Source organism: Coenobita brevimanus, chromosome 111, assembly GCF_032717465.1.
Source record: "Coenobita brevimanus isolate Jiangsu-jjx chromosome 111, ASM3271746v2, whole genome shotgun sequence".
In the NCBI taxonomy this organism is placed as follows: domain Eukaryota; kingdom Metazoa; phylum Arthropoda; class Malacostraca; order Decapoda; family Coenobitidae; genus Coenobita; species Coenobita brevimanus.
In genome coordinates this window covers 22,481,529-22,492,711 of record NC_137064.1, presented here as the reverse complement: position 1 = coordinate 22,492,711, position 11,183 = coordinate 22,481,529, and the positions used below count along the sequence as shown (strand labels likewise).

Here is an 11,183-nt window from a genome sequence, read left to right as displayed (position 1 = left end):
GCAAATCAAAATTGAAAGATTCTCAAGATGTCATCAAAAAAGGTTTCATCTTGAGAAACTCAGGGATGAGGAGTGTGCATTTGAGTATGCAGTAGCAGTCTCAAATCAGTTTGAAGTGCTTAGTACTGTTGAGGATCCTGTTGAACAATGGGATACCTTTAAGCATGGAACCCTTGCAACAGCTGATGAGTGTACTGGAGACTGCCCGAGATCAAGGAGGGGATTCATCTCTTTGGGGACACCGACCACAACTGAGGATAGTCGTGCTGCCAGACTGGCTGGGGATCGGGAACAGCACAGACTTCTGGCTCGATGGGCATAAGTTGCATTGAGAGATATGTCAGGGAAATTGCTGAGGAGGTGGAAGGCCATTTTCAAGCAAATGACCTTCGACCCTTCTACCGAGCCCTGAGGGAGGTCCACTCCAGACCCACCTCTCAGGTTAACTCTGTTTGGACAGCAGATGGACAGCTTGTGTTGGGGGCAAGTGAGTATAGAGCACGTTGCCATTGGTCTGAGTACTTTGAGCAGCTGTATTTGGCAGAAACTCCCAGTGGAGACCTTCCGTTGACTGGTGTACAACCACTGACTGCTGTCCCACTAATTGACCAAGCCGTGCCTTCTCTAGATGAAATCAAGAAGGCAGTGACTAGGTTAAAAAGTGGTAGAGCCGTTGGTGTTTGTGACATCCCAGCAGAACTAGCCGCTGGTGTTTGTGACATCCCAGCAGAACTGATCAAAGCTGGGGGTGAAGTCATGATTAAGGGGTTACATGCAGTCATAGAAGCCGTTTGACAGACTGGCATCATTCCTCCTGACTGGACAAAGGGTTTAGTCACTCCTAAAAAAAGGAAAAGGTGATCAGAGTGCCTGTAGTAATTACCGTGGCATTACAGTGCTCAGTGTTCCAGGCAATGTTCTTGCTCACATTCTCCTGATGCATATCCGGGACCATTTGTTAAAGTTTCAGAGGCCTGAGGATTCACGTCTAAGAAGTCTACTGTTGACTGTATCCTAGCTCTTCAAGTTCTTGTGAAATGCTGTCTTGAATTTAACAAGGTCTTCTAGCAGCCTATGTGAATCTCAAGAAGGGATTTGACTCATCAAAACGGTATTTACTATGGGAACTCCTGCAACTCTGTGGGATCCCTGCTGGGATAATTTGACTGATTGCTAGCTTTTACTCAAACACTGAGAGTGCTGTCATGTGTGTGTGTGTGGGGGGGGGGGGAACATCTGACTTCTTCCCAGTAAGTTCTTGTCTAAGACAGGGATGTGTCCTTGCTCCCACGCTTTTCAACACATGTTTGGATTGGGTACTGGACCTGGCTGAGTCAAAGTCACTGTGGGGTATCAATTGGCAATTTCAGAGTTACCAACCTTGATTTTGCTAATGATGCAGTTATCCTAGCAGAGTCGCTGGAGGTACTACCGAGTGCCCTCAAGGAATTTCATGAGAATGCAAAGCCAAGACAAAGGTCAAGGCATTTGGTGGCTTGTTGGATGATGCAGTTCAATCTGTCCAAGCATATAGTGAGGATAAAGAAGTCTTGGATAGGTTCACTTATCTTGGTAGAGTGGTCCATAACAATGGTAGATCAGACAGTGAGATCTCTCGTCGCACTGATCTGGCCTACGGGGTTGTGGATTCACTCAGTTTGGATATTTGGTGCTGTCGTTATTTGTGTAGTAGGAAGAAAGTTTGCAGCTTCAGAGTGCTGATGCTCCCTGTCTTACTTTATGGCTGTGAGACATGGACACTAAACAGTGAACTGAAGCAGTGAATTAACTCCTTTGGCACTGTCTTCGTAGGATCATGGGATATTGCGTAACAAGTGACTACTCCATGAGACTGAATCGAGGCCTGTTACCCATATAATATGTGAATACCAACTTCAGCTATATGGACACGTGGCCCACTTCTCTAAGGCTGATCCTGCCCACAGTATGATCTCTGAACGAATTAACCCAGGATGAAGAGGCCAAGGGGAAGGCCACATAACTCACAGCTGGAGCAGGTTGATCACTCCTGTTGGGAGATGGTTAAAGGAGGAAAAGTCGCTGCCTGGAGGGTTGCACAAAGGTACCCGTGTGGGTGGAGTCAGAGGGTGAGTGAAGCTATGCATCCAGTGGCGTTTGACCCTTCTTGACTGATTGACCTTGAAAGGTCAAAGCCAAAGTCAAAGTTTTTGTGAGTCTGTGCACCGACTATAACCAATGAATGGATCATCTTCAAACTTTACACAAGTGTTGGGTATGTGGAACTGAGGAAGTGGTTCAGTTTTGATGAAAATCCACCAAGGGTAAAGGTGGGAGTGGGAATCCACCAGGGTCAAGAGTGGGAGTGTGGGGCCCCAAATTTGGGGCGCGGGTGGGGTGTTGTGGCTGCGGGTCACTGCTGTAGCTTGTGTGTGTGTGTGTGTGTGTTCTATTCTTTTTTAAGCATGTGTGTGTGTGTGTGTGTGTGTGTGTGCGTTTGTTCTATTTCTTTTTAGGTCTATTAATGCTTTTAAATATATTTCGCCGTCATTCTTCCGTTATTTTTGTTTGATTGGTTACTCATTCATTCATCTTTTTCTGCCCTTCCTTCTTGTCTTCCTTCCTTTCATCTTTCTTTCTCTCTTTCTCCTGAGTTTGCGGGCATGTATCGTTCACCTGCGTGCATTTGGGGAAGTGTGGACACTGTGTGCCTGTCTTATGGAGAACTGTTTGCGCGAGTGTTTGGTTTTACTTGACTGCCTCTTTGTTTGCGTGTTTATGTGCTTTTTTTTTTTTTTTTTTTTTTTTCCCACCTTACTCGACTAGTGTTCGTTCCTTTCTGCATTTCTTTCTACATTTTTTTTTTTTTTCGCCATTCTCTCTTTTTAACTGAGTTAATGTTTCAGTATGATGGCGTGGTTTTCCCGCTAACACTATACGATTTTAAATCTTCATTAGAGATGCTTTTCAAAATACAACTGTTAGATGTAGCCTTCATTAACCTCTTTTAATAACACATTTCCTAAGATAACAATTGTCGCCCGGCGTTACCCCCCCCCCCAGAAAAAAAGTTGTCTGTCTATTTATCTTTCAGTCTATCAATGTATGCATGCATGTATGTATGTACCTATATATGTATGCATGCATGTATGTATGTATGTACGTATGTATGTATCTCTCTATCTACCTATCCATCCATCCAGCTCGGGCTGCCTATCTCTGTATCTGTGTTTTTGTCTATATATATTTTTCTCTTTTGACTATCTGTCTATCCTTCCATCTATCTCTTTATGTCTATCAGTCAGTCAGTCTGTTTGTCTGCCCATCAATCTATCCATCCATCCAGTCTTTCTCTCTGTCTGTCCGTCTGTTTCATTCAGATTCGTGTAGTCTTCTCCGTACAAGCTCCGTCTGTTTGGTAACATAATTATGAATATAAGTCTTTCTCCGTCCAGACTATTTTATGTTTGCTGTGGTGTATCCCTTGTAGGGAAGAAGTCCAAAGCAGTGTGCATTAGCGCCCTAAGTACGATTATATGTTTTATAAATTATTCCTGCTTCTATCAGAGGATTTTATGCATCCTATGATTTATGTATCGTAAGGTATAGACCACAAACGATATCTGTCAACCCATTCAAATAGATAACGATTTGTATATGTTGTTTTTGTTGCCACCAGATGATTTACACAGTTTAGGAACATCTAAACCGACTGTAATGGCTAAAGTGCATATCCTGGTAATAGGATTATAATTTTCTCTTATTTTTGTTCTTTTTCCTAGTCACTTAATGCCTCGACCCATGAATAGCTTGTGTGTGTGTGTGTGTGTGTGTGTGTGTGTGTGTGTGTGCTAATTATTCATAGCCTCTTCATTTCATCTTTTCTCTTACCCCATCCCCCTGTCCAACCCTCTTCCTTCCTTTAACCCTATCCACCTGTCTACCCTCCTACCTCCCTCTCATCCCATCCCTCTGTCTAATCCCTTGCCTCCCTCTTACCCCATCCCCCAGTCATGCTATCCCCTTGTGTAATCCCCTGCCTTCCTCTTACCCTGTTGCCCTGTCTAACCTCTGACCTTCTTATCTATCTCCTCCTACCTACCATGCTCTTTTCCAATGCCTTTCCTTCCCTAACAACCTCCCAGTCCCTCTTCTAAGTCCATTCTCCACTCCAACGCCTCTGTTTTCCAAACTTACTTTGTCACCTCAGTCACTAATTCTCGCTGTTCCTGTCTCCTCCTACGCCGCTTCCCTCATTTGTCTTTCTAATACCCTCGGTCCCCTTCTCGCACATTTATACCCCTTTCGTATCCTGTCCCTTCTCTTAACTACATGCCCCTTTCCTAATCCCTGTCTGTCTGTCTGTCTGTCTGTCTCCAGCCAACTCCCCCTGGTCCTCACTTTCACCCTCCTACCTCCATGCTTACACCCACTTCTCCTCTGCCTTCATTGACATTCCCACCCTCATCTCTGCGCTCAGTTACAACATTTACAATTACTATGTAATTAATGATAATTGTAGCTTACTGACACTTGTAGTGTATAGATATTGTAGGACAGAAATTAGTTTACCACTTTTCAGTCTTTTCTATGAAAATCCCATGTTAGATTTTCCATGCTGTATGGTGGTCCTTCTTACTTCTCTTCCTGCCAACTTCGACTGGAGGGTTTGGTGGGTGGGGGAGAGCCTTCTTGCTTTCCTATCCTTTCCTTCAACTTGTATTATTAAATATCATACTGACAGTATTCTCTGTAACAAGCAACCTCGAAAGGACCATTAGGTCTGTTGCTGTTTGCATTCCTTTGTACTCATTTGTACTTCGTACCCTTATAAAGTGGAGCCTCACCCCCTAACCCTCACAACATTTGGTCACCCTGCACTCACTATTTCACACATGTATCTGGCCTTACTCGCAACACCCACGCTCATCCTTGCTGTCACTTACCATGTCAGCACACACACACACACACACACACACACACACACACACACACACACACACACACACACACACACACACACACAAACCGAACCTTTTACTTAAAACATTCACAATGATCCCGGCTCATATTTACAGGGTTACCACTTTATCCTGACAATTTCTATAAAAAAAATAGTCACCTGTCTCTCTCTCTCTCTCTCACACACACACACACACACACACACACACACACACACACACACACACACACACACACACACACACACACACACACACACACACACACACACACACACACACACACACACACACACACACACACACACACACACACACATACACACACACACACACCAAAGTCAGTACCCTCATTTACAACACCCACAGTCACCGTTGGCCGTACATCCAACACCTTCCCTCACCCCTGCCTTCTCACCATACACCCTTTCCCCTGCTGAGTCAGACATCTGTCCTACCACTAAACACCTTTCACCCCTGCCCACACACACACGCACATACTTTCACACTTTCTATATCTATTTCTTAAGCAGTTTATTTATCTGTCAGTCAATCAGTCTACCTGTGTCTGTCTGTCTGTCTGTCTGTCTCTGTCTCTGTCTGTCTGTCTCTGTCTCTGTCTGTCTGTCTGTCTGTCTGTCTGTCTGTCTGTCTCTCTCTCTCTCTCTCTCTCTCTCTCTCTCTCTGTCTCCATTGCCCCTCACTACACCCTTGTTCATTCAATGCCCCACCTCTCTCCTAACTCAGCTTCTCACTACAAACTTGGCTTGAATCACCACATTGTCCTCTTTCATTCACCTTAATCCTCATCTGTCCATCAGGCCAGAGTGACTCATCCCTAAATTTCACTCGAGGTTTATCATTTAACTTCTACACGGTTGGTAAGGGGCAGTGAGTCATCAGCTGTCGTTCTTTCCTTTCCAGTTTTACTTTGTTCTTTTACACTTTTCTCATCCAGCTTTTCATTCCTTTTACCTCCTCTCTTTTCTCAGATTCATCTTTAGATGCAACTTGAGGTACAACATTGAATAGCTAGATCGTTGCTGTGGAGATGTAGTGGCATATACTGTAATCCTTCTTTCCTCCATCTTTAATCTTTAGTCTTGCTTTTGACCATCTCTCTCTCTCTCTCTCTCTCTCTCTCTCTCTCTCTCTCTCTCTCCATTCTTTGTTTCAATCATCTCTGAATATCAGTTGAGATTTAACATATTTACAGTGGCGGGAAACGTGTCCTGGAGTATTTCAGTGCTTCCTTCGTCCCTGCTTCCTCCTTTCTCTCACCTCGCTCTGTTCTTTCCTATACTCTCTACTTGGTTTATACCCGTCCCTCTTTTTCTCTGACTTCGGCTTTAATGACTCTTCTTAAGCTTCTGCAGTTTTCGAACAAGTTTTTCTAATAATATGAAGACCAGACCACACAGGGAGGATAAAGTCTATGTGGGCTGTGTATGTAGTAACTCAAGCTCATCCTAGCCTTCTTTTCAACCTCGTCTTTCCTTGTTCTCTATCTTGTTCTTCTTTCCTGTCTTGTAATAACATTTACACTCCACCAGTCATTCGTCCTTGGGTTTTTCTCCCTGCATTCTAACCTTCGCTCATCCTGCCTTCTAACTTGCCCTTTATGAATCCCTGCGATTCTTCTTTCCTTCTCCCTTTGTCATCATTCCATTATCGATTCCTTCTCACCACTCTCTAGCACCCGCAGTACATTCCTGCATTCACTGTTTTAAACGCAATGTGTTCTTGAAGTGAAAGGAACTTGAAATTGACTCTTTTTTGTATTATTGTTGACGGAACAATCTGTCAGGCTCTCAATCTTTCTATCCTTCTACCTTGCATAAAAAGAAAAACAAACACTGTCTACTGTGGGTTTGCTCCACTTCTTCCCTCGCCCCTCCCATTGTCTCTCCCCTCTCCCCTCTCGCTTCTCTCTCCTCTTCTTCTCTGCCCCTTCTCCTTTTTTCTCTCCCTTCCTATATCTGTCCTATCCCTTTCTTCCTCCTTCCCCCGCTCTCTAACCCCCGCCATTATCTGTCCCCAGCTTTCTGTCCCACTTTTTTTCACCCCTTCCCTTTTCTGTCTCCTTTCTTCTCTCTCTCTCTCTCTCTCTCTATCTCTATCTCTGCGGCCCTTGTGTGAGGTGTTCCCTGTAGTGTTTCTTGTTTGTAAATCTTTGGGTCACGTCTGTCTTAACACAATGACCTCCTGATGTTGGCCCGACCTGACACCTTGACCTGACAGGGGTATATCCACGTCAGCTTATTCACTTTGTTGACCCGAGTGTGGGAGAGAGAGAAAAAAAGTGAAAATAGAAGGAACAGTGAAAGATGAGAGGAGAACAGGACGATGATTGCAGTAGCTACCATACGAGTACATTAGCCTGGTTAGCCCATCCTATAGCTCACCCACCTTAACTTGGCGGAGATTTTCGTTCTCTTGCAGCTTATTTCCCGTAACTCTACAGTTCTGCATCTTTTTTGTAGCATTTGTTCAAGAGCGGCTTCATATTCTAGTGGTTATTTCTTGATACAGCTCGGTATTGAAGTTAGGTGATAATGTTGGTTAACTTAAGTTGTACTGGGCGGGGATATTGGTGGCTACCGTATAATTCTGTGAGTGTTCAGGTGCTAGATGAGTGTACTCTTAACTCATAGTTCTTTTTTTCACTTCTTGCCATCCCTTAAAGATTTCATTCACTTCCGGGAAGTTTTTCGAGCTAAATGGATTAATATAGCCTTCATTACTCCCTTCACTACTAAAGGTGGCGATGAATGAATGTTTGGTAGTAGTGTAAGTAAGGTATAACTGATGTTCTCGAACTAAAGGGGTTAACTGCCTTCCTTTATCAGCACGACGGCATCAAATAACATCCATAACATCCATTATGTGCTGGAGGGGGACGCCATCAAGTGTTGTCCCTGCCATAACTAGGCAGCTCAACTGGTCATTTGTGGCAATGGCCACCATATCCCTCCCTATCTCTTGAAAGGAGGATGGTGAAGTGCAGGAGAAGAGCTACTTCAGTCTGCAGTTCACAGAGTTCTCGTCCAGACGAACGGAGCCACAACAACATCCATTATTTCTTTTAACTCCGATGACCCTCTAGTCTTTTTATTATTATTTTCACATTCTTTGTTCAACCGGGTCAATTTTAGTCGTACGAAAGGGGTTACGGAGGGTAGTATCTAAATTCTCCAATACAAAATTCTTCCAAAACTGAATAAAATCACATCGAGACAAAAAAGAACAGAGTGGAAAGTACGTCCCAAAACGGCGTAAGTTTAGTTTTTTAAAGGTAGTGTTTATCATATGTACTTTTATATTTTGTAATGAGAGTTAAGTTTGATTAAGATACATTGTTATTATGTGGTGTATAATTCACGAATTATATTAAAAGGAACCGCATTCTCAGGTGAATAGGTGGCTTTGTAGCACTTTATTCTATGGCGATTTATTTAGACAATTGCACCTTACCACATCGTTTTAATATCGACATTGTTTGCTATAATTACATACAAAAGATACCGGTATTCTGACTGAATGTGCAGATTAAAACACTAAGGACGTGGTGCTGGGAAACTTCCAGTGTCACTTAGAATATTACCCAATGGATTATAAGGAAGGAATTAAAGTGATGTAATTATGCAAACGTGTAGAATATTTTTTACTCCTTCACTCTGGTTATGTAATATATTTGGAACATTACAGAGGGCCTGGAGTCGTTTTCAATCCGGCTTTATGGATGTCTCAGTACCTCTTCGTTTATGATGTATTCTGCAGATTATACTTTTTTTTTTTTTCACTGATAAAGATTATGTCGACAATGAAATGATATAACCAATACTTCCAGCTGACAGCTAGTATTGGAATTTTCGATAATTTGATATCATTACGCCCACCACTGCTGCGAAGCCCCATGTAAGTACTGTACCGCTGTGCCATGTCCCAAGGCGGACAGTCGGCGACAAAAGTTCGCTATTATTTCATCTTTTCTACTAAACACCGTGTCACTTTCATTCGTTGGCTCTTCTTCCTAGGCTGAGATAATGGTATTCATCAGTTAGGAAAGTAATGAATTTGTAAGTGTGAAGAAATCATGTTATTTTATTATTATTATTTTTATAATTTTGATGATTATTATTACTGTTATGACTATTATTATAAATATTATTATTATTATTTTGCCTCTTGACAGATAGTCGGTCACTAATTATAAAGAAAAAAAAAAAAAGATTTGTCAGCTGGAATTCCGCTCTGAAGAGTAATGGTCAGTCTTGAATTATTGTAATAATTTTCCACTCTTTTAAGTCATCACTCAAAATTAATAACTAGGCTGGGTCTTCACATGAGATAGAACAAAACAGATTTTCTCTCAACTGTGTGAGCAGTCCGTTTTATTCTTAGAAAATTCCCGCCACCCTTCCCTGTGCATGCGTAACTTGTTCACCCGTGACCCTATTTTATGATTTAACCCCCTACGTCCTTCTTTCACTCACCAACCCTCTCTCCCTTTCTTTTTCCGACCCTCGACCCTTCTCCTCTCTCTCCTTTCATTCACCACTCTCTCTCTCTCTCTCTCTCTCTCATTTGTGTTTGGTCTTGTGCTTCAACCCATTTTTCCCATCTTCTTATTATGCCCCCCCCCAACTCTCTCTTCCCCTGGGGAGAGGGGGGGGGAAGGAAGATTACAATCCCCACTATCCCTGCTTGACGAAAGAGGAGACTAAAAAGGGCCCTTTTGCCTGGGATTTTTCTCTTCCGTGTTTCTTCCTGCCTTTATTTTCTTTCTACTTCTATCAGGTTAGACATTTGGCTTTATGAACCTCATGTTAACATTGGCTCTTCATCCCTTCCTGGGTCAAGCCTTTCAACCAGCTCTTCATCGCAAGCCACTTTGTTGCCAAGCCACTTCATCGCCAAACTGCTTCATCGCCAAGGCCACTTCAACGGCAAAACTATTTTTACATTTCCTTTCCCGTTTCTATGTTCCAGTGCTAGTCACATATCTTTGCTTTGAGCAACTGCTATATGGTCTTTGATACCTGGCGTAAGGAATCCATTACTCGATTCTCTGGGCGCCCTACAAATGAGCGGCGGAACAGTAATGAGAGTAGTATAAAAGAGCGACAAAATATACTATTAAAAGAGCGGACGACCTGACTGCCTCATTATCCCCCCCACCTCCCTACCTGTCACCAATCCAGCCAAACTTACAAAGCCGAAACAAACTCCGAAACAAACAAAGCCAGTCAAACTCGTCTGTTACTTCCATACAACCTGTCATTGTGTCTGGTGATTCCACACAGTAAAGTCGTGCCAACATGGAGTTCACCGTTACAGAAACTAACAAGGGAAAAAAGTGTATAATTTATGAAGGCTACAAGTTTAGAGTCGACACAACATTAAGTGATGGAAGTTTTTCGTGGCGGTGTACAAATGGGAAGTGTAAAGCACGAGTGAAAACAGACTGTGAAATAGATAGCATTGTCCCAGTTCAGTTGCAACACAATCATGAAAAAGATGAGAGAAAACTTGAACGACAGCAAATACGTACAACTGTGAAAAGCAAAGCAAGTGATGACATGACAGCAAGGCCGGCAAAAATAATTAGGACAGAACTTTGTAAAGTTACGGAAAACAATCTGCAATCTGGTGACCTGAAATGTCTGGCACAATCAATATACCGTGAAAGAAGAAAACAATATCCTGTTTTGCCTAAAAATGGTGAGGAAGTCTATCAAGCTCTCGAGTCCATGAATACCACCACCAGCAAAGGCGAAGAGTTTGTGTTGGAAAATAACCCAGACACGGGCATTGTTATCCTATCATGTACAACAAATCTGGAATTTCTGGTAACTTCTGCAGAGGAGATTTTTATTGACGGGACCTTTAAGAGTTGTCCAAAATTTTTTTATCAACTGTACTCTATCCATGGCTTATGTAATGGCCATTATATTCCTTTAGTATATGCTCTTTTACCAGGTAAATCGGAGGAGATTTACCGAACCATGTGGAAATGTTTACATGATATTTGTGTATCAAAAAATCTGCAACTGCAAGCCTCTGTTATACACGTGGATTTTGAATTCCCCATGCTCACTGTCCTGAAAGAAACATTTCCGGATGCAATCATCAAATGCTGTAGATTCCATTTAGGGCAGGCATGGTGGAGGAAAATCCAAAACCTTGGCCTAAGTAAAGAATACAAAGACAAGAATAGTGACATAGGACAGTGGCTAAAAC

At 42.7% G+C, this 11,183-nt stretch overlaps 1 protein-coding gene across 1 annotated transcript; it reads left to right on the top strand.

Annotated features, from left to right (window-relative positions):
- Window positions 1-312: 312 nt before the first annotated feature.
- Window positions 313-795, top strand: LOC145417840 (uncharacterized). Its single transcript, XM_080286461.1, has one exon. The coding sequence runs from the start codon at window positions 313-315 to the stop codon at window positions 793-795; it is 483 nt and encodes a 160-aa protein (XP_080142587.1).
- Window positions 796-11,183: the final 10,388 nt, after the last annotated feature.

What these genes read in the sequence shown, in the direction of transcription:
- LOC145417840 (XM_080286461.1), top strand. Translation starts at nt 313, where the DNA reads ATGGGCATAAGTTGCATTGAGAGATATGTCAGGGAAATTGCTGAGGAG.